Below are 25,043 nucleotides of genomic sequence, written 5' to 3'. Positions count from 1 at the left end.
TAAATATTCTTCTCCATATTTCCGTATTTTTTGCCTGTATTTTCTTTCAATCTTACATCTGCCTCTGCTCCATGTTCTTTTTTTTACAAGCAGCCTTTATGCTTGGTTTTATTCCCCCAAGGGATCTTCACTGAAATTATGACAGAAATTATAAGCAAAGAGACAATCCCCCATCATTGTCTTCATTCAGGCTTTGCTCTCTTTGACCATGCAGTCCTCTGTGCCCAAGTTCTGTTTATCCACATTTCTTTTCCTGTAGTGATGCGATATTACACCATATAGTCAGGCAAATACTGCTATTAATGGGACAGCTGCACACAGTACAACAGCATAGCATTACTTCCTATACATTTATGTTACTTATGGTTGTCAAGGTATATGTTTACATGAAACCCAAGGTTCAGTGGAGAAAGAGGCTTGGTTAAGAGGTCTGAACAATACCTGAAGAGGAGGAAAAACATTATATTCCTTAATGAAGAAAGGTTGTGAATAATTAAATTAAGAAAAAAAGGTGAATGCTTCTGGCTTGCTGAAAAGATGTCAGTTACACTGAATTCCACAGAAGGGAATGGAAATAAATGCATGAAGAAGTAAGCACTAGAACCCAGTCCTTGACACAGAGCTGGAGATAACAGGTCCTGCCCCGGAGCTGGGTACTGGGAAAAGGAGGCCTTGTGGATTTCAGCAGGGGATAAGTACAGTAAATGTGCTCTTTCCTGGCTCCCTCCTAATGGAGTTGTGTATTTTGGCTTCTCTAAATAACTACTCCCATTTGCTTAGGCTGACTTTGCTTGAGATGATTTTGAGAGAGCTGATGAAACGCATCAAGGCTACACTTTTGCAGGGTTGTAAACCTTTAAATCAGGATGGAATGCCTCTGCACTTATCAGCACTGTAATATGTATGCTGAAGGCAAGAGAAGAACAACAGGGTATGTCTCTGACTCTGAACAGCTGGCAACACTGGAACCTGGGAGAATTAAATGGTTTTAGTGGTGTGCTAGCCAGAAAGTGCTCTGCTTTGTGACAAGGTAGTGGGGAACTTTTTTGTAATCATCTCCTTACAGTTACTCTGGAAGTCTCCCTTCTCAGAACGACTATGAAGTATATTTTCAAGGAGCTGTGGGAAATGGGACTAGGTAGGGAAAACTATTTTAGTTGCTTAGAATCCAGACCCCTTTATCAACTCATTAAGAGGACCAAACAGCAACTTATTTCTATGCTATATGTAACTGTGCTCCCTTCATTTTCCTCCCCGGTTCAAGAATGATTCCCAGCTTCCTTCATTCTCAGTGGTTACATGGAACAGTTACACTGAAAGTAATAATTCAGTTTTATTAATAAAAGAAATAATAAAACCCAAGTTCTTCAAAGAGGTATTGAACGGTACATAACTACAGCATGCTCATAATTCTTTATCACCTACTGCATTGTCAGGCTCTCACCTGCCCCATATAATCAGACCAATAAAACAAACTACATATATCATTGGTGTTGTCAGTCATTCTACACAGAACATCATTAAGAAAAGAGCTCACAAAGACAATAATTATATTCAAACACCAAAAACTGAAAGAGTGAAAACATTTTAACAAACCTCAGCTGGCCCTTTCACGCCCGCTGTATTGCTTGCCTCATCGTTCTCCCCCCCCACTCAAATAAGGACAGTAAAAAAAATCATTAAAATACCTTTGAACTTGTGAAAGACGGCCCATAGCTCAGCAATGTCAGTGGCAAATGTAATGTCTGTGTCGAGGACAATGACTCGCTCAAGATTGGAAGGTAGAGTCTTAGTCAGAACCAACTTCATCAGCCCGTAAATCCCAGAGTAGTGTTTGTTGGGGATCCAAGACACTTCAGACTTGACAGGAAATGGGAAGTCGGAAAGAGGAAGAAAAAATAATCTTCATTAGAAAGAGAAAATTTTCCTGACACTAGTTTTTTGTCATAGTAGAAGATCTCTGAGGTGGAAAGCAATCTAAGAGCCTGTTTTTAAATCTGCTTCAGAAGCTCCAAAATACACTGACGTTTCTGAAAGCTTGGGAAAAAAATGCTCTTTGAGACAACATCTTCACACAACATAACTAAAATTAGTTGAGCCTTTCTGGTCTGGTAGAATTCATTTTGAGACTTCCATGTGTTCTGATAAAACTGAAATACACTTTTAGTCTAAAACTTCAGGTGTATTGTACATTACTTTCATTTTCAACCAAAAAAAAAGTTGTCATTCACAAAAATTTTCTCTGATGCAGAAGTAACAAGCATAATATTTTCCTTATATTTTTTATAGATCTGGTGGTCAAAATTTCAAAAGGCCAGTCATTTGAAATAACAGGGCAGAAAATTGCAAATAAATTCTTTCTTACAAACTCAGAATATTCCTTAAGCCTTAAATCTTTAACTTAAAACTACTGAGGTCCTACAGACATGCTCAACAGTAGAGAAAGAGACAGAAAATTATCAGCCACACTTTTTAGTTTTATGTATTGAGTGTGGCAAACTCAAACATTTTCATTTCTTCAGTAAGAGCTAAAAAAAACCATTTGTACATCTTCTAAAATAAAAGTTGGGACTCTAAATTCTGTAACGCATTGTACTACTGGCACCAGGATGTTCCATGAGCTGTATTTAGTTTTCTTTCTGTGAGACTCAAGTTCTCAAATATCAAAAGTTTCTGCTTAAAGTGGGATATTAGAAGTTTTTGAGAAGTTCCTATTTCCCTGTCTGAAACTCCTCTTGTTTGTTTTAAGGGGCATGCACAATTCCCAGATTTCAAGTTTTCCCTTGAGTCATGCTCTCAATAACTTCAATTACTTTTATGTCGACAAAAAACTTCCATGAGACAGATTTCAGGATTTTTCGTGGCATGCTACACTTAGGAGAAAGTAGGCAGAAACTCAGTGTATTCATAAAACTAAGGAGATTTGTTCTGTTGTTTAACTATCTTTTAGCTATTCATTGTCATTGTAAATTTTATTATATGAAACAACGTTTGCATAAAAAAAAAATTAAAAAAAAATCCCCCAAAATCCTTAGAGAAAACTTTCTGTAAGAGAATGAGTTCTTACATTTGGAAGTTGGAAGCATGGTTGAAGAAAGGCTAATAATAGGTGCTTAGAGCACATCTCTTTTTGAATATAAAGTAACAAGGCCTCTAATGATGGAAGCTGACCTCTTCTAGTCCCTTTAAAATGGCACACATTTTTTCTCTGTATTCTCAGGGTTCCTGTACCAGGGCAGAGCACTCTCCCACTACAAAATTCATTAAAAAGACAAAGGGAAGTAGAGCAAACCTTTAAGGAGAAAGACGAGAATTTCAGGGGAAAGGCAGAAAAGCAGATTCTCATAAAACAAAAACAAAGAGCAAACTGAAGTGTGAAGTTTTAGCTGGTTTATTGAAAGCTCAATGCTCCCCAGAAATTTCTTCTGTGTGTAACAGAGATAACTTCAAATTCACACCCTCACAACTCTACTCATTTGTGGTCCCTACTTTCCCTCATGGTGGCTTTAGGAATGGACCATCACATCATGGTATATCTACTTTATTCAAAGCAGTACCTACTTTGCATCTGCAAACCATATTGCTCTGAATCTGCCACTTGAAATCCTTCTGCCAGACCAGTCATACATGACATATTAGAAGTGTTAGACATTTTACAGAGTTGAGCTTGCTTTTACCCATTTTTATGTTATTAATTTTGGATGGCATGTCCTTCATTTTATTAGCTGAAATATTTCTCAAAAAAAACACCTAGTGTGCTTATGCAAATAAACTTAATAAGGAAGGGGTCCATATGCTGCATGAATAACCTGACACAAGCAGGGAAAGTAAAAGGTGGCTGGAAAAGTAAATCACCTTCAAAGCACAGTTACTTTCTTTGCTCTCAGGATTCCGCATTTCTAAAACCACTGCCATGTATCACTGCAGGGAAGAAACCCTTGTGTGGCAATTCCTTCTTATTTGGGACACAGAAGACAAAAGCCTGCCACCCTGATGTCTGAAGGCATCACTTTTAAAAATGAAAGGGGGAGCCTCTGTTCCAAATGGTCCATCACAGCTGGCTAGCACGTGTTGGATTTGAGCATATGTTGAAACCTGGACTCTCAATCCGTTCAATTTATCCACAGTTTCCTCTCCTGTGACACAGAGTTGACTAAGACACAAACAGGGATCCTAATTAGCCCCCAGCACAATTTCTTCATGGCTTTGCTATTCATGAATAATGTAACAGTTCCAAATTCATGGTAAGGAAAACTCCTTACGCTACACAAGAGCCCTGTGGAGGCTCACTCTCTGGGTACTGCATCGTCTTAGGAGAAGTAATACACAGACACAGCACTGCAGTAACTGCTTAGTCCTTGTCCTGGTTTTGGCCAGGGCCTGGAGGTTATTCTGTACCACCTCCAATCATTGCTGGGTGCAGGGGGAAGAAGGGATTCTCTTTCTTCTGAGAAGAAGGGTGTGGCCTCTGGTCAAAAAAACATTTTTGCTAAATACTTTCTGTAAGTTTTAATACAGTTTTGTTTCTAGGATAGTTAAAGTGGCCCATGTAGGGCATGTTTGTGAATCAGCTGCTAACAAGCTAGATCAGAGTTGCCTTCAGAGAACAAATATTCCTAGAAGATACATCAGCAACGTTAAAAACTAGAGTTAGTAAAAGAGAGTGAAACAAAAGAGTGTGACATACTTTGCCATTTGTATAATTCCCAGTTCAGCAGAAACAGCACACCTTGGATCTCTAGCTCTCAAGATATGTGTTTTTGTTCATGAGAGAAGAGTAAAAGAAAGCATTTAGCTGGTGCTGACATTGATTCTCTTAAGTTAAGTGAAATAGCATCTAATCACTAAAGGTTCTTTCATCAGAACCATCTTTATTACTTTTGTAACTGAAGACTGAAAACTAAATTATCTAAATTATTTAAATATAAAAATCACAAGCCCATGAATCTGCATGCAGCATATAACTGATAAATAACATATCACCTGGTAAATGCCAAAGATGAGAGCAACAGTCTCCAGGTTCACCAGCAAGTTATTTTCCCCAACTGCACTGAATCTCTGGGAAAAGCTGACTAAACCACAGTTGCTGTAAACAGCCTGACTCAGCTTTCTCACAGTTGCTGCCACTGTGTAAATGCTCATTACAGTTAGCTAGTGTCATTTTTAACAGAGAAATCTGATACAGATGTAGAGCTTAAAATCAAGTTTCCCTGTTTCTTTGACTGAGAGAGGGGGGAAATGGTGACTCGTTCTCTGTGAATGAATTGTATATGACTACATTCCCAAGTATTTAGGAATTTTTATTTTTAAAAACACTTGAGTCTGGTTGCCCACACATTACAATCACAAACCACAACTCTTGTACCAAGTCATCACAAATATATCCAGCCAGACATTGACTCTTATACTGTACTTCTTTAGGGAACTACATGATTTTTTTTAATATGCTCTTTTTCCCCACAAACAGATGATGGGGAAACTTGTCCAGGCTTCCCAGATGAATACTAACTGTTCCACCTGAGCCTCTTTGAAAGGGATGGAGTCTTGGACTTGTAGACTTAGCATAAAACAAGTTTGGAAAACAGTACCAGCATGAACAAATGACAGTGACCAACACAGAAGGACAAAAGAATTCAGAGTGCCTGTGCTGTGTCAGATTTATCATTCACTGAGCTCAGCAGCTGGCATCATACAGTGGATGGCTGCAGGTGCCTACTGAAGAATATAAACCCAGGGGAATTCTACACCAATACTGCCTTCCTATAGATTCTCATCCTGCAGCATGTTGCACCAAATTTTGCAGCTACTGATGCTATTTTTGCTAATTAATAATTTTTGGTGGATTTTTCATCTGTGAATTACATCAAATTAGGATAGTTTCATATTTGGTAAAAGTCCAATTCATTATATTCCATTACTATTACACTTCAATTTAAACCTCATGCTCTTAAAGGTTATCATTCTTGCATACCATATTTGTTTGCAAATGACTTTGCTGCACTCACCCTTCTCTTTTTCACATTACTAAAATCATGATAAACAGAGCAGTGAGATGAAGCACAAGAAAAGAAATGATGCATTTACTGTCTTACCTTAGTGCTTGTTTACATATACACAGAGTGAAGCATCAAAACAGTAGCAAGCACAAAAGCAGAGGAAAGCTAAACTAACATGGGACTGTGGGACTGTACATATTTCTCTCATTGTTTACCATCTTCTCTGAACCACTAGAGGCTGACAGAAAGCCTAACAGCCTGATTTGCTACACGATTCTTGGATTGGAAAGATATATATAATAGTACTAGTAAAAAAAAGCTTTCAAAAATTTTAGCTAGCAACTGCATAAACTTAAAACTGCATTTCCTATATATAAATAAAAAGTTTCCCTTCTAAAAGCACTTCTCCCATGAACGACTTTGGATTACCTCCCTACCAGAAGAAAATTCCATCCTGACTTTTCCTGATGAATGGTTGTACTCCATACAGCATCACAAAACCACAGAACGAGCTTGGAAGGGATCTCTGGCAGTCATTTGGTCCAACCTCCCTCTGGCAAGTGCAGCCACCCAGAGCCAGTGGCACAGGACCATGCCCAGATGGCTTTTGACTGTGTCCAAGCATGGGGACTCCAAGCTGACCTCCTCTATTCCCTTTGAAATCTCACTGGGCACCCTGTGCCAGTGCTTGGCTACCCTCACAGTAAAGGAATGTTTCCTGATGTTCAGAGGGCTCCTCCTGCATTTTAGTTTGTGCCCACTGCCCCTTGTTCTGTCACTGAGAACCTCTGAAAGAGCCTGGCTCTGTTTTATTTCACACTCTTCCTCCAAGTATTCATGTACAATGATAAGACCCCTCTCCAAGCCTTCTCTTCTCTGGCTGAACAGTCCCAGCTCTCTCACCTTTCCTCATAGGTGAGGTGGCTCGATCCCTTCATCACCTTGCTGGTCCTTGGCTGGATTCTCCATTATTTTCATGTCTCTCTTGTACTGAGATGCCCAGAACTCAGCCTGGGCCCAGCCCTCCAGGTGTGGTCTCACCAGTGCTGAGCAGAGGGGAAGGGTCACGTCCCTTGATCTGCTGTCAATGTTTTGTCCAATACAGTCATTGTTGCAAGGGCAAACTCCTGGCTCACGTTTGACCCGGTGTCCACCAGGATCCCCAGATCCTTTTCTGCCAAGCTGCTTTCTAGCTGGGCAGCCTTCAGCATGTCTTGGCACACAGGGTAGTTTCCATGTGCAAGATTTTGCACTTCTTGTTGAACTTCATGAGCTTCCTGTCAAGACCCTCATCTCTGTTAAATAGTATTTTTTTCCATTTACTTAATGAAATTCCTCACTGGCCCACAGAATATGTAGCACCACAGAACCCTCTGAGCTACAAAAAGTGCTCCTTGTTCAGTGTGGTAAGATGGAATTTTGGCTGATAAAGTGTTTTCCCTGGCAGAATGTCCTTAAACACTTTACCCTGGAAAAATGCAACCTTCAGTACCGTATTGATTTTGTCACTACATTCACTGCATCTTCCTAGGCATGCTTGGGGAAAAAAAATAAAAAAAATCAATCAAAATAATCCAGAGCTATGACACAGTATCTCCTTCCCCACTCCAAATCAAAGATTCCCTGGGTGATTGCTGACTCCACAGAAGCATCACACAGGTCAGAGCCTTGCCTGTAGGTCAGGCTGGCTGGGGTGATGTACCAGGCTGAGGATCAGCAGCCCCAGAGGTGCCACTCGCATGCCTCCTCCCCCACCTCAGAGGTGGGCTCATAAATGGGATCAAACAGAACCTAATTCCATCACCATCCATACTCAATGGCTGCAGATTCCCTGTGCTGGGAAACAGCCTGCAGCAGATAGAAGAACTAAGAAAACAGAAAAGACAGAGAGAGAGAGATAGAAAACACAGTCTCTAGAATTTCTAGTTTTTGCCTCCCCAGAGCCTTCATGACAAGTTTAACCATTAAAATACCTAGCATCTAGAACAGACTGATAAAAATAAAGAGAAAAGTGAATCAGGTTTTGTAATAAAGGACTCAATAGAAACATGGATACCCAAAAGTATTTGGCACCTACTTGCTCTTAACCAACTTCAACATAGGCAGTATCTTCCTTGAAAACTGCATCAGTCAGATGATAAACCATGAAATCTTAAAAGAAGGCAAATAGAGAAAACTTCCAGGACACAGAAAAATCAGAGTGTTTTAAATCTGCACAAATTGTAGCTGAATTGTATCTGACACTGATCTGAAAACCAGTGCAATCTACGTGGTGAAAGAACTTCCAGCAGGAGGGATCTCTGTGAAGGAAAACCAGCCAAAGCCTTTTGTAGCTGCTGGCTTCAGGCAGCCCTTACAAATGTCCCAGGCATGGGAAACAACCCTGAAAATTTGATGTGTGAATTAGATAACAATAAAATTTGTTATTTCCTCAGATTGGATAAATAACTTTCTAGACACAGCTGACAACTTGTTTTCACAGCTTTTTCATTACTTGCTTAGTGCTTTGTTTGCTACTATAAACACTAAAAGTAGCAAGATATTGTTTTTTTAAATCATGTGGCCTTCATTTAAGGCAAAGCTAACAAAACTGGGGCTTTCATGTCATTGCTAAACTGGAGGAAAATACTGCCATTATTTCAATGATGATCATATTTTGTGATTTGCAACATAAAGCATAAAAAGAGGGGGTAAACAATATTGATTTTCTGGCACAGGACAGGAAGTTTTCTTGATGCACGGTTTTTCTCATCACAGTTTTTCACACAGGGAAAACTTCATCTTGCTGTGAATATATGCCATATCTCTTCCCACATTCCTGAAGTCACAACTGAGTCACAATTCCAGCAGCACTAGCACCACTGAGGATTACTTCCAAGATAATCCTTCCCATTTTACATTGGCTATACCTGATAATATCTAAGCTCTTCGCAGGGACATGTGACTGATCCCCTTTCTCACTCTCTTGCTTCCAGGAGAGCAGTACACCTTGTTGCAGAGACTGGGTTAACTGAATCATTGAGGAAGTAGACTCAATGCATTTAAATATGGGTAAATATTCATACCTGTCTTTAGCACATTTCTTTTTTACAGATGATTATTATTATAATTATTATTATTAACAACAACAACAACAACAACAATAATAATAATAGTAAAAGACACAACCTAGATTGAGAAATTCCCAAGTTATCAAATATCCTGAGAATAAGATTACTGTCACCACCAATAGTTTTCTCAGAAGGAATGCTAAAAGGAATCTCCTTGCATCTCACCTTCAGAAAATCACTGCCTTTGCTTAATCCTTGTCAGGCATCCAGCAAACATTAACAGAAGAGCCTTATTTAAACAAAAACAGACTCTTCTATTAATGTTTGCTGGGGAACTTGTAACTTCCACACTGAATTGAGTTTTTTCCTGGGTGATTAACAGGTTTTGATTATACTGATATTCCCCCCATAACAAGCCCTTACTATTTATATGAATGGTTGTCAAGGAAACCAAAAATCCCACAAAGCTGGGTAACTTTGCTAGATTCAGGATTTCTGGTTTCTGAGTATTTTAAGAAATAATAATAACTTGCTCCAAGAAAGAATTGTAAGGAGAAAGGAATTTATACATCTTTGCTAAAATAATTTTTCTATTTCTGCTGGCCTTTGTGGCTGCTCTTGCTCATCACAGAAGCACTGGTGACTTTAATAGGATTCTGTCTCATCTTTCACTTTAAGAAACAGATGATATCTTCCACACATGCGTGCACCACGTCTGGATACAAATAACAGTGAGCAAAAAGGTTGAGATAGAAATGGATGATTATTTGAACCTCTGGGTCCTGGATAATGTAGAGCAAATGCAGAAACCGTGGAGCAAGCCACAACTGGAAAGGAAGATTAGATATTAAAAAGGCAGAACAAACAAAACCTCCAAAATCACCATCAGCATAAAGCAAAGGAAAATAACTGCAAATTAATTCTCATCTCTGTAGCCAAGTCCGTAACACAGACTGACTGATGTTGAGGACTTTTTTAATTTATTTTTTTTTATTTTCTTTCCAAATCTCTCACCAATATACACATGCACACAAAGGGCAGACAAGTGGGAAAAACCTGATTTAAGGATGCTTCTTCAAAACAACTTCCTTACTAACAAAATTAACTGAGGGTGCCAAGAGCTTATCCATGCTTTATACGGATGCAACTGCAGACATAAAGTAAAACTGATGTTTTTTCATGTGTTTTTTTGTTTGTTTTTTTGTCTCTGCCATTTAGATAACAAGACATCAGATATACAGCTTCTTCAGAAAAGAAAGGACCAAAAGGTAATTCACCTACTGGGATCTTTAAGAATTATCTCCCTCCCCTTCAGTATTTAGATGGCTTTTCTCCCACCTTATTTAGACCTATCAAACTCAAATGGCCAGTTTCTATTTGAGTCCTTTTCTTTACTCTCATTTGAGACTTTCTGAATTTCTTCACTGTTTCTTGCTATCTCCAAAATGCTGAATGCCCTCTTTGTTTTCCTCTCTTCATTTGTGCAAGATGAGACTGCAGAATGGAAAAGTCTGGCCAGCCTCAGTTAGTGCTGTTTCTTGCCCCTTTGAGGCCTCTGACCTCAAACCCCAGGTGTTTCCAGTGCAGCAGTCAAGGGTGGAGGACCTAAAAGAGTCTGAGCATCCCGAGAGAGGTCAGTGAGAACCAGTCAAACAGCAGCCTCCCAGTCCCACCCCTCCAGGAGAGGCAAAAGTACAAATCTTCCCCAGAAGATAAAGCCTTGTTTTTTTCTTTCTTCTTGTCAGTGAATGAGTGAAAAGAGACAAACAAGCTGAAGTAAATAAAATGACAGGAAGCCAGAGCTTTCTGCTAAAAGCTGACTGACAAGTAGGTCTGGCTGGAATTTTCCCAGTGGTGAAAACTCATGGCTGCCCTTCTCGCTTCATCTGTACAGAAAGATAAGAAAGATCAACTGCCCGCTCTAATTGCTGGTGAACTCAATCAACAAGCTCTTTGTACTAATTCATCAGGGAAGATACAAATACATGAAAATATTATCACTGTCAGCTTTTTCACTTTAGTAACTATGCAAGTACATACACACTAGCTGCAGCCATTCCATGTTCTAGCACATTTCCATGCAGCTCTTGGGGGTCAAAGCCCAGAGGCACACAACCTGTATTTTGCATGATGTCAGGATAAGAAATAGGTGTAATCAAGATGCACTGTCCAGGATAAAAAGCAACATCATATCCTGCATAAATACATGTTTTGTTGGATAGACAACAGCTGCAACTCGGTGACAAAAATGTATCTAAGTGGGATTCTTTCCCTATTCAAAAAACCCCTTTTTTAAGGATGATGAAAGAAGGCTGCAGAACAGTTACAGTGACCATTGCTTAACCAAGTAATGCCTGGCAGGAGACTGCAGGTGTAAAATACTTGTTATCATGTGCATAAACATTCCCAACCAGACACGAAGAATGTTGAGGGAATGACTTCCCACCGTTTTAAGCCTGAAAGATCTCCATCCAGTTTGTATCCATAGGAAACAGTATTCAACAGCCAGAGCTGCAAAATCAAGAATCATAGTATCACAGACTATCTCAAGTCAGATAGGACCCATCACTGAGTGCAACTCCCTGCTCCTCATAGGACTACCTAAAACTAAACCATATAACTAACAGGTTTGTCCATGGTCAGAGTTCATGGAGTCATGACCAGAGTTCAATGTTGGTGACATGACCCTGGGGAGCCTGTTCAAGTGACTCACCACCCTCCCAGTGAAGAATTTTCCTGATGTCCTAGGATGGTTTGTGGAAAGGATGTGGGAATGCAGCTCCCACCAGATTTCTGATATCCTAACACTAAATCAAAACATGGGAAATACATATGAGAAAAAGGATCCATTCTTCTATTCAGAGGAAAATCCCTACCTGCTATCTGGTATCTCACCAGTAAAATCACCTTTCTCCAGACCTAAACTTTTACTGTTTCTGCCTAAAGAGTAAGAACTTCAACAGCTGAAAATGCTGCACCAAAAAAAAGGCCATTACTGGGTAGAACACACATCCAACTAGTGGAATAAATGCTATACACCATAAAGAACTCTTACATCTCTTATTTTCACCAAAAGCAAAGAATTTGCAAGAAAACAAATCATCCTGCACCCTGCAGAGTTGGAGGCCAGGTGACTGGAACTTCTTATATCACAATTATTGCTTCATGGGAACAAAAATTACATGAAGCAGTGTTCTTTTCTCCAGTGCTAAGTATTATAATATATCAAAACTCCTGGGGACTAAAATGCTCCAGGAATACATCTAGAATAAAAAGAATAATAAAGGATAAAAGGTATGGCAATTATGAACAAACAAAACTAACAATAACGTAGCGCTAGAAGCAGTGAATGTGACAGGGGGCAAAAAATTTTCTTTTTCATTGTTGTTAGAAAGAGCTACAATGTCTCTCAAACTATGCAGCACTAACTAGAGAAACAATCTGAAGAAAAGAAAGACATTGGGAAAATTGGGCTCCTTCAAAAGCAAGAAACACTGAACTTGAAGTACAAGACATCAGTCTAGTTAATTGCCCTGCTTCTGGTTAAATATCATCAAATACTAGAGACAACTGAGTTTGCATGAGTAGTGTTTAAATGAAGTATCCATGTAACAGGCATGTAACTCTTACAACTTCTTGAAACATCTGTCTGAGGGCTAAGACCACCAGTGGCACCCTAATTATATGTAATCTTGTAGTTTCACCCTAAGGATCATCAGATAAAATTGCAATCAGACAGGTGAACACAGGTCCCAGATGTCTCATTAAAACAACACAGATGGAACTATTTTATCGGCTTTCATCTGTGTCAGCTAAAAACTGGAATCCATTCAGCTGTGAAAGGGGTCAAATCTGAAGTAATGGAGGAGTAGATGGGAAAATTACCAGGGAAACAAAATACTGTTCAGTTTTCATCTTTGTTTCTGAAAGGGTGAGACCTAGACACCATCAACTTAGGCTCAAAGAATGAAACTTCCACAGGATTAAATAATTTGATCTGCAAAGATCTCTACTAAGAGAAATGACTGAAGTCAATGACTCATGACCATCAGTGGCATCTCATAAATAACCTTACTATGTATTTCAAAAAAAAATGAAACTTTGCAGGACTGCAGGTTGACCTGAAAAGTGGTAACTCCACTAACAGAAACAGAATTTCTCAATTTAGAAGTTCAAATGTTCTCACACTAAATTGACTCAGAAAGAGGTGATGTCAATGGCATTTCATTAACAATGTTATTAGAGATGCCCCCCCTTTAAAGCAAGTATTGAGACTAAAATCAGCCTGGACACCCTTACCTGGACTGAGATGGTTTCAGAAGACCTATGAGAAGAGTGACTTCAGAGTGTGCTTGTGCTGTGCCAGGCACACAGCATGACTTTCAGTGCTGTGAAAATGTGTCACACAAAGACAAGGTGAACTTCATTTTTCTCCACAAGAATGACTATTTCAGCCCCAGTCCTTCACAATACTTAGCCTACAATGCTTGCTGAACTGCTCCATGGGAAGTAGCTCACATCTGATCTATTGCCCAACACTTCCCTGAACCTCAGCTGTTTCTCAGAAATAAGCCAATACCACGTACTTTACAAATGAAGGAAACTAGACATTTCAGCTCCCTGGTTGTGAATCAAGAATATTTTTGGAGTCCTTGCAGCCTCCTATCTTTTTCTGCTTATCTATCAGACATGGAAATACATATATTTCAGTTCTTTGTAAATCTAGAAGCATTTTGATAAAATGCTCACATCAATACTGATCCTCACTAGGAATGCCCTGAGCAGTCACTGCTGTTCTTCTCGAAGTAATTGAATACCCTTTGACAAGGAGGTGTCCATGTGAGCAAGTGAAAAGTCAGTAAGATCTAAGATCATCTAATTCTACTCATTATATGTCTTCCCAGCTTTTTATCTGCAGGTGCCAAAGAAAGAAATTGTGCTGGAGCACAGGATGACCATTAGCTCTCCCCAGCAAGTACAGGGGATATACAACCTATATCCCTCATGCAGATCAAAGTGTTCAAATAATTTCTGTGCATCCAATGCTAGGACAGCAAAATGCTGTCCTAGTTCTCCTGGGTGGATGTAAATGTTCTGAGAAAGCAGTTGTTGTAATGGGGATGCATGGAACAACCAATAGCTGACTAAATTAGTTTAAGATGTTGTGTCTTTTTTAGACTCTTCCAGGGCACGCTTTTTAATTTTTGTCAAACTAAATAATCTTTTGGAAAATATCATGTGCAGTTATTAATCTTTTTCTCATCCTCTGCTAAAATTGCCTTCCTCAGAGGTGCAGCAAGTGTTGCTGCAATGAACAGTGTTTAAGAAGCTGAATGCCAAACAAAAATCCTTGCTGTTGAAATGTCCCAGTCAGCTACTACGATACAAATGTGGGTGATGTTACGTGAAGAGAGCTGGCTCCTTAGTCCTCAAAGAGCTGCTACCCCATCTTCCTGGTGGACACAGAACAACTGCACTGCTTTTCCCCAGAACCAAGGAAAAGGTGGAACTACAGAGAAGCCCACAGAAATCAGAATTTTAAAACTAACAAAGAACTCCAATGTTTTTTCAAAGCACCAGCAGGAAAGCACCAGGGGTTTACAAAGTCAGACATGAGGCTTTATTGTGGAATAGTAATAGGAGCACTGCACAAGGTAACACAGAAAGCAGAGTGGGAGCCTTGAAAAAGGCCCAGGAAATACTGCACCTTCTTGCATCACACCACACTAGGCATCATCTCAGTATACCAAACCCTCACTGTTCTAAATCTCAAAGTAACTGATTATATTTGTAAATCTGAAGAGAAACTACATAAAAATCTTCAAGAAACTATTCCTTGTTTGGTGTCTTGCCTCCCTCCACAGACTCAGAGGTGACATTACTCATGAAAGCTACATGCCACTAAGCAGATGACAACTGCTAAGTCAGAAAGGCACTGTGAGTCCCATTATCATGACCCATTTCTGACTAGCCTCAGTGATATCCATGGCACTTCTTTCTGACCACCTGTTTAGAACAGGTAGAAATGTAAGACTCAGTCTGATTTTATATAAAATTACTTTTTTCATATTCTAAGTCTGAATAATAATGGAAAATACATCTAAATAAAAGTCTCCAATGTTGCATGGCTCTCTTTTTTTTTTTTGTGCCAAAGAGGGATTGGGAGGGCAGAGGAAGTACTGCTCAGGCTACTCAGGATTGACTCTGACCTCTTCACAAAGGTTCCACTGTGCTGGGGAGTTTGAATTGCTATCTGTTTCTTGGTGGATACTAATTTCCTCCCAAACAGTCTGAAGGAAAATATCTTGGCTTTCAAAACCAGGTCTGTTAATTTCCAGTCATCTGTACTGGAAACCATAGATAAAAGACCCAAGCATATTTTATCACCTGAGACTTCAGGCCTCTAGTATTCAACACGTCCTTTAGCAAGTACACAAAATCTCAATTATAAAATGGAAATTCAAGTCTAAAACTAAGCCAAAAAAGGTATAAAAATCTGTAAAATGTTTTGATTATAAACTTAGTTTGTCAAAGTCTTGAATTTGAATATAAAAAAATAAGGAGAAGGGGAAAGGGCAGGAAGAAACAGCAGTCTGTGCCTATTATTTCACATACATGTGCAGTAGGCCAGTTTACAGAAAGACAAAAGGCTCGTGAAATGTAGGAGCACTGCAAGTCCCCAGAACACGTGACAGTTTTAGATCAAAACCTCAGTGCTGTAGAAATACTTTAACTGAATACTTACTGCTGCGCAAATTAATGTAAACATAAACAGATGCTGAGTTTCTCATTCTGTGTTGCATCAATAGCAATTAGATCTTGCATATGAAGTGGAAAAGAAACAAAGGAAAGCAGCGTACTTCTGCTTTATAACTTTGTGTGTTTGCCTCTGAGGCATGCGGTGAACTATTTAACAGATAAACAACCCAGTGCTGCCCTTAACAAAATATAATCTGCATGCAGGGCAATGCAAATGCAGTCAAACCCTCACAATCCATGATAGTTTAGGGTTCAGTCACTATTACTGTGAGATAGATTGTTAAGGGTGGCTGCAACAGCCAGTGGAACTTCTTGACTAGGAAGATGGTGGAAAGCAGGAGAACACTGACCAATTTTATTGTTCAAGGCTTTATCAACACTGCTATCGTTGTCACCCTCTTAAATTGATGTAAAAAACCACCATGATAATAATCTGTTCATCAAATACACTTTTTCCCACCTGCCAATCAGAATCCCTTTCTCCCATGCTCAGCAGGTGGTGGCTGCCATTCTGTTACAAGTATTTGTTTGATCATGGTTCCAAAACTGGTATATGGCAATAACACATACAGCCCTATCACTACTATCATTCATTGGAAGAGCATCTGCTGGTATCCAAAGATTTCATGGCATTTGAGCTGTTTCTGATGTAAATTGCTGCAAAGACACTCACATACTGAGCATACTTTGAAACAGCTAACATTATGGGGATTTTGACTTACAATAATTTTTTTATGGACAATACAGTGTGCCAGACAGGACACTTCCTCGCTGTCTAGGCAGTAAAGGGAGTCTCCATAGCAAGGGTTCTTATAGGTAATCTTATCTGGATTGGGTGAGACTCCCTAAAACATATTTCTGTATCATTTTTGTAACCCAGCTGGCGCATGGTCCTACCTGACCACTGTGTATGTATGATGTATCACTACAGATCACCTTAACCTGTGTACAAAACATTTCCTAACTATCTAAAGTATGTACAAAAGACTGTCCTACATGATCATTTCTACACATGCAGGAACTGTTCCTATTGATTGTCTTACTCTTGTACAATTGATTAACTTTGCAGCAGGAACTGCCTATGAATATCTGGGAACGCCAGATTCTTTGCCCAGGACGTTAATCGACATGCTTAAGCATACAAATTGGTCTAGGTGCAGCAGGGTCTGCCTGGAAAATCTCAAGAATTGTCTGAAATTCCCACAGGAAATTACAGTTCCCACTCCTGTAACAAGCTGTCAAATACTTCTTGTGCCAGCTGTTCCATCAATCACCTGGTTTCAACTTGGGCTGCTGCCTCAAACCAGTCCTTTATCTCATCTGTGCAGACAACACACCTGGGAGTTCTGGACCGCTATGGGAATTTAAGTGCACTGGGGATGCACACAGGCACAGACCTGAAAGCCAGCTACACTACAATTAGAATTAAAGAACTAAGCTTTAGATTTCTGCTTAAATCTCATAGCCCTTGCTCAGCTGGCTAGAGCATGGTGCTAATAACACCAAGGTCATGGCTTTAATCTCTCTATGGACCCTTCATTTAGGAGCTGGACTTGATGGTCCTTGTGGGTCCTTTCTAACTCAGAATATTTTGTGATATCAATATGATGTCAAATGATGTCAATACCTGACCTAGGGAACTGTCTTCAAAGTTCAGATGAAAGTGGCTAAGCAGTAACTCATCTCATACTGCAGTAAATGCCCAAAGTTAGGTGATCTTTATACCATGCATTATCTGAGTTTGGTTGTGCTGGATCACACCACTGATTTTGAATGCGAGTGCTGACATCAACACTTCTGATAGGAAATCATCTAATGAAGTACTGGTACTCAGATCTGTGGTCTACTGTTTCTGGGAACAGTAAAAGCTGGAATACTACAAAAATCTATTCATCATCCCTTCAAGTTCATAAATAAATTGCAGCACATGTGGACTAAACTATTTAAAGGAGATGGCTTTTCTGCTCTATCAGTGTTGAAGAGACTGTGTATCTGGGCCATTTACTCACAACTGCTCATTCTAGATCTGCTTTATTCAGTTCTCCTGAGGTTGTCATCAGTGTGTCAGGCAACATCTGGGAAAACAAACTCACCTCATCTGCATTCCACCCACCACACACAGTACTGCCTCATCAGCTGTTCCTTCTGCTCTGGGACAGTGCAGATCACAGTGGATCCACAGCCTGTATTTCCCTGTGAGTGAACTGACACCAGATTCCATGTTCAACAATGAGGTGCAGAAGCCAAGTGCTCAAGCTGCACACTTTCAATAGTTTGTTCCGGAGTTTCTTCATGTAAGACTGAACTGAAAAAAACACACAATACCCTGCAGCCTGATATTTGCAAATCACAGCTGTAATAGATGAATCTTTCACAGGTTTGTTTGGTTGTTTTTTTTTTTCTTTCTTTTATTTAATGTTCAAAGAAGACCATTTTCAGTTTCCAGTTATTTTGTGGGATGCATTGCTGTAATAGATACATCTACTGCGTCAGGACCAAAGCTGACTAACACAACTAAAGTGATCATATAAAGTGAATTTACACTGCCAGGTAACTTTCCAGTTTGCAGTCACAGCCATATATGACCACAAAAATTTGGAAGAGTAATGTGTGGGCCGTACTGAGTAGAGCAAGAATGAAGTATGTGGCTGTGGAATAGTTTAATTACTGACACCATTATCAGCAGCCCACACTTCTAGGATGCTTATTGCTGATTACTAATTGCATGTAGCAAGTTCAGTTAATGGGAGAGAGCTCACAATCCAAACAGCTTGTAAGTTGAGGAAGAGCTTTTAAGCCTCCATCCATCTCCCTTGAGGTTACTGGCAAAGCAGTGAGGAGACAGGCCAAGTTATGCTGGGGAATGTTACAAGCATCTTAGTAGAACTAGCTGTTAAAATCTTCAAACTAACTGGTTTAAAGAAATACGTCCAGCAAACTGCCATTATGACTGTGTCTGACCCTTTTCCTGGAAATGCTGTTATTTTGGCTCAGCTCCAGTTAGGTCTGCTCCTCTTCTGTCCCATATCCCCTATCATGTGCCCCAAGCAAAGGAACACCTTTCCCTGGCCATTCTCTCCTGTGTTCCATCCTTCTTCCAAGCAAGCTGTTGGCAGTTTGTTAGCACCTGCTTCTAGGGAAAGAATGAACCCAGGCTCTTTCAGCCTGTTGCTCCTGGGGTGCAACAGGAGTGTGAACAGCTGTGTCACCTTGCAAAAGGAAAGTAAGTCTTCTCTAAATTTTAAAAGGAACATCTGACATGCTTAATTTGCAGCAGTAAAGTGGATATGTTGGTTTGCTGGCCCTAGAAATTCAGATATAATCCATGGTACCTTGTCTTTCCTTTCTTGCAGTGAAATGTCCAGTTTTTCTCTAAAACCTGAGAATAAAAATAGCCACAGCCAAGACTAATTTTTGATGCCTTTCTTCAGGACACTGGTTGCTCTAACTCTAAGCTAAGCAGCATGTGTTTAAAGAGCTGCAGGATATGTTAAGAAACATTGCCAAATACAAAATATTTTAGTCTCCAAAATTCTTCCTTTTAAAAAGTTAATATGCTACTGGAAACTGTTGCCTGAATTCTAAATAGCTCCTTGAAAACAAAAAAGCACCCACACTATTTATGGAGGATCTAATATTATGTGCTCCCTTCCAATGTTTGAGCAGGAACAGGACCAGAAGCAGGACTTTTCCCAGGACTTCAGGGCTTAATCTAACATGCCAGTGCCAGCTCCTGCTGCATTAGAAGGAAGGGGTTGGAAGCTCATACATATCCAATGGGAAAAAAACAAACATGAAATTAAATGTTTTCTGTAGCATCTAAAATGTGTTCCAAAACAACTGAACATTGCTGAATGAAAGCTAAGCAGAAAGTTCTCATGCTATCACTCAGTCTAAACCCCTTTAAAAGTCAGAAATTGGTATTGATTACAGGTTTTAAAAAGAACTATGGAGGGTCATTTAAACTGAAACGTAGTATCTACTGTAACAGTGAATCCATACATCACTTTAGAGAAAGACAGGCTTTCTAGTAAACATCCAACATCAGCTCTATGTTTTCTTAACACCAGGCAGCATAATACAGCTCCCAAGAGTGCAGGTGAAATACATGAACCCAAACCAATCATTAAATCCTCTCTAGGGGCTACATAAGAAACAAATGAGATGAGCTCCTATAGCTGTCTGTAAACAGCTCCTCTGTTGTCTGTGCTAAAACCTGCAGAATGATCTGGATATGAGCCAGCATCATTCCCAGCTTTTTTAAACTATTTATATTTGTAACTCTTTGCTCTCTTTTGGCATGTCTGTCACATTCCCCTATGCTCAGCACTATATATTGTGTTTTTTTGGCCACTGAAATCAGGGAAATTGTTTGGTGTGGAGAACAATGAGCTCTGAACAAGGGGGGCAAACCTGGAAAGACCTATTTATGCATCAATAACTCCATCCAGCTAGAAAGTGGTCCTCAACCTAAAGCCTATGGGTTACATGCAAGATAGTCTAGTGCTGATTTAGGTCATCAGTCATATAAAAAATTAAGGCTGAGTGAAGAGGAAGGGACAAAAATATTTTGCTCTGCTCATATCTGCTCAGTGCTTTGCCTATAAATCAGAAATTTGGGAATCACTGAAGTAAGTTCTCTTGGTTATTGTTTACTTAACTAGATTGGACCATACCCAAATGACCAGAAGGAAAACACTAAGAGGTTTGTCTTCCCCAGCTGAGAGGCTAATTAAAACCCCTACAATTTGCAGAAAAGCACGTGTAACAGAGACACATACAAGATTTATAAGAACAAACCTCCTCCTTGCCATGAAGCTATAAAGAACAGAAGGAAGATCTCTAGCTAATTAGGTTAATATCAGCTTATGGCTTCATGTAGAAGAACCAATGAAAAATAAAAGTTATTTTCTCAAGAATCACTTTTCTCTCTTTTCCATCTCTTTCTAAAGCTTTCTGCAATTCAATCTTTCACAATCTGGTGTGCTTTGAATTTCCCCCTTAATAAGTACAGCAATTTGCTAAATTTTTGTTTTTTCCTTGTTTCAGGGTGCTGTTCAGAATAGTCTGGTAAGTCATACAAATTATTGACACCAACTCCAAATGCTAAAATCTGAATACTTCATTCTACCTCCAGAGCTAAAAACATACAGCTCAAAATCAATGCTGTGCATCCATGTTTTAATTTAAAATTTTTAACTGTGAAAAGATAATTATTTTGAGTAAGTGATTTTTTGCCCCCTTGAAATCTTTTCATGTTTATTCCTTTTGGAAGAGCATCCAGATAAAAAAAGATAGCTATTGTACTAATGCTACCTCATCACAGTGTGTGTACTTAGGGCTTCACACACCTGTGCTTGAGGAATGCAGGGCATTTGAGAGTTTACAGTGACAGACTTGGGCTTACTGAGCAAGATATTTAAGATTCCACCATTGCTACTGGAAAGAAGTATCCCTAGAAAAAACAAAATGTGATCAGATGGACAGCCAGAATCCTCTTGCTAGCAGGTAAAATTCTAAGCTGCTAAACAAAATATTTCATTAGCTGCTCTCATTCCAGAGAAAATGAACTGATTTTAGCCATTTAGCACCTTCTACTTAGGTGTAATCAGGGTTACAATCACGTCAGTTAGAATTTGTCATCAGGAAGAACACTTCTAGGCAGTAGTTCCCCTGCAATTCACCAGTCAAGGGAGATGAGGAACAGAGGGGTGACATCAAATCAGAAGTATATGACTGACACCAGTGTCTGTCTGTCTTTACCTTGAGCTCATCTGCATCATAGAAGTCTATGCGCACAGCAGGGACCATCCATGTCTGGAACAGAGTTGCCAGGATCTGTTTGGCAATCGCATCTGCGATGAGGTGAAAGTGGAGTGGGTTTCGCCTGATGTGAGAAGGGAGAGAAACACATTAGTTCAAAGGTTTCCAATTCCTGTTTTTAAAGGACAACATCACAATTTACAAAGCTTTATTTGTGTCTAAGATGTCGAGTTTTCAGTGTGCAGCATGTCTGGTGGAGTCCCGCTCTGTGGCCAAAATGCTGAGACACAATTTGAATACACATGACGGCAACAAAATACTCAGTTTCTGGTTGGATATGAACATACAGATCCTTTGGCTTCAGCAGAATGTGACGATTTATAACAGCTAAGAGACTTGTGCCCTACACCAACTCCTTAAAAAAAGGCCAAGTTAATACCCCTTTGGAGACTAGAGGTCTGGAAGTGATTGTTTCAGTTTCTAGGTGAACCTGGTCATTCATCTTTGTGGTAAGAACAGCGTCTGTGGAGAAATGAGGGTGCAATGGAAAGTTAAAAATAATAATTTGAATGAGGTAAAATTCTGGAACCCTTGAGTTTATATAGAACTTTCTACAAAGCAAACTTGAAAATCAACAGCTGTCTACAGGAACCCAAAATTAGGTGCTTCAGGTAAGTGCCTTCTAGATATTCCCTGACATAGTGAATAGAATGGAGATCACAAATCTCACCACATCCTTTTTCCTACAAGAAGGAATGGTTCAAGGGAGGCAGGAAGAAAGGAAACATTTTACTTCCAAATACCAGATCTGGGTTCACTTCTGTAGTTACAGGACTTGGGCTAACTGAAGAGCTTCAAAACACAAAGGGTGAAGCCAGTGTCAGCAAGACTGACAAAGTGTATGGATTTTACTATACTAATGTGGGCTTAGATATTATAAATACCTTATTTAATTCCTTTAACCTCCCTCTCATTTTGGAGGACAGTAAGCAACATAATTTGATCTTAACTTCTGTGGTAGGAAACCTACCAGTTGCAGCTGGTCACAAATTGTAGTCTTCCATGTTTACCCCAGCTTAGCAACTTTCCCTGTCAGCAGAAAAGGACAGACTTTGAAAAAAACACTAAGACAAATGGTTTGCTTAGACTTCAGCATGGGATCAACCTTTCTTTCATCCCTAGAGTGAAAGAGTGGATTCTCATTTCTATGGAATTTGTAAAGCTAAATGAGTGTACTTGTTAATTGGTATTTTTCATCTAACAAGAGAAGTACTTCGTTTCAGATGTTGATGAAAGCGGAAGATGAGTGATGCTACTACATTCTTCAGTGTGAATGAGAAGTGAGGAAAACTATGTTAGTTCAGGCCAGTATACTTCCATTACACTTTTGGGTTTAATCCAAGAAATGAAGATTATCTTTTCCTCCATTTTCTACATTAATGAAAAATGTGCCTTCCTCTTTAATGTTTCACTTCTTGCTTTGATGAATAATACTGCTTCCCACTGAACAAAGTCCACAAGAAAATGTAAAAATACACATAATGGTACATATTATTTTAACAGACCTCTCAGCAGAAAGAGGATATTGTAAGAAGCAATGTATGACTGGATTTTGCAGTGTCAGAAATACTGCACCTAAGACCCAACCCAGTGAAGCTGCTTCAAGGACACTGTGGATCACATAATGTGCTTACAGGAAAACCAGAAAAGGGCCGCGTAGAAGTTTTATACAGGAGATAATAACGATGGCAGAATAAATCCAGAACTGATCTGCCTTAAACAATACACAAAACACTAAGCCACAACATCTTTTTCAAAAGACAAAGGTCTTTCAATCTCCAGTTTGCCCTACAGGGAGGAGGGGAGAGGGAAAGGCATAAGCTGCCAGCTGCTGAGTGTCCCATTACCAAGCTAAAGGGATCACAGCAATTACATCTGCTTCACCAGCCCAGCAGGAGAGTAGAAGAGGACATCCTGGCTCATGCAGATTCCGCAGTAACCAGGCACCTTGCCAAGAAAAAAAATCAGGAAATAGCAGTGATCAGGAAATACATCTCATTAGTAGAGACAAGGCCAAGAGAAGCAAAGTACAACACCGGTGGCTTTGGGTACAAGCAAAGCAGTATCTCAAGACAAATAGATGTTCAGTATCAACATACACATCCCACACAGGTCCCTCTGCTAAGCAGGGGCTGAGTCTGGATTCTGGTAGGACTATTTCCCAGCTGGTGTTCAGCAATTTCCTTACATCTTTTTTATTATGGGGTTATTTATCTTATATTCCAAAGTAGAATAAGAAGACTAAAAAGTCAGTCAAAAAAAAGAAAGCTCCATCTTCTTTCGAATGATCATTTAGTTAAATGGAATTGAAATAAAATATTTCAAGATAAAACACACTAGTTGAAAAGGAAAAATCTGACACAAAGACACTCAGATGTTCAGTATCAGTTTATACTTATCTGAATGACCCAGAGTGTATGAAACTTAAATGGGAACAAGTGGGTGACATTTACTTTAGTTCATCTCCTACTGGGAGAAAGAAAAAAGGATAGCTGTACTCCCACACAAAAATCTCTTTCAAGTTGTTAGCCTCGTGGTAAAGATTCAGCTGGAAGGAAAGCGTGTGTCAGAGGCAAAGCAGAAGATTATCACTTACAAAAATATATCCCCAAAACAGTATAGTGACCTGATGACATCTACAACTAAATGTGCATCAGCCACAGAAGATTTTACTCCAGACGAGATTTCAGTTCTGTGAAATGTGAGGTTCAGCACGGTGCTGGAAGCCAACAGTGCACAGCCTCAAAGCTGGAAGACCCTCTGAAGGTAACCACACTAGCATACACACAGATGACATCTTTCACCTCTTCTGCTGCCTGCAATATGCGAAGCCTAGAAGATATGGATCGCTTCGAAGTGTTTAAGAAACAAGTTCAGAAGCTTGAAGATCAACCAACATTCATTATAAAAGATACAGAAGAGATTCTGCAAGACGAGAAATCTATCTCAGGAGATAGATAAGAGGGATGCCATGATTATCTGACAGCATGATTGAATCACTGGCTCTAAGAATTAGGGATGACAATCAGGATATTGTGAAGGATTCCACTGAAAGCTGAATTTCATTAAACTTGGACATTTTTCCCATTTTCCACTGGGCACATCATGAGAAATTAAAAAACACTTATTTAGGGTGGTTGTATCTTGCACTGATAGAAATCACTATACTGTAATGGGGACAGTATATGCAACTATGGAATAACATGGGTCAATATATGGCAACTGAGATAAACTTCTCCCACAAAACTAACAGATTTTGGAAAATCCACAGTATTCAAATGAATTAATCTGTTTGGGAATAAGTGTTGCTAGTATCCCAGGTTTCAGAACTCTGAGCCCCAGGTCTTCCAGACTCCTTACTACAGAAGCAAGTATTGAAAAAGCCATAGGATTTCTCACAAGGTTCAGAAATACT

The 25,043-nt window shown here is 39.5% G+C and overlaps 1 protein-coding gene across 1 annotated transcript in view; it reads right to left on the bottom strand.

Moving 5' to 3' along the window:
- The window catches only part of LARGE1 (LARGE xylosyl- and glucuronyltransferase 1), a 280,855-nt gene that overhangs the window by 113,372 nt on the left and 142,440 nt on the right, over positions 1–25,043 (bottom strand). Inside the window, exons 5-6 of the mRNA XM_015628279.2 lie at positions 21,569–21,692; positions 1,689–1,860 (exon numbers count right to left, since the gene is read on the bottom strand). Coding sequence (XP_015483765.1) covers positions 1,689–1,860; positions 21,569–21,692 — 296 coding nt within the window. The remainder of the gene's footprint in view (positions 1–1,688; positions 1,861–21,568; positions 21,693–25,043) is intronic.

This window comes from Parus major, chromosome 1A (genome assembly GCF_001522545.3).
Source record: "Parus major isolate Abel chromosome 1A, Parus_major1.1, whole genome shotgun sequence".
Lineage (NCBI taxonomy): Eukaryota > Metazoa > Chordata > Aves > Passeriformes > Paridae > Parus > Parus major.
The sequence above is the reverse complement of the archived record's forward strand: the minus strand, read 5'-3'. Positions and strand labels throughout refer to the sequence as shown.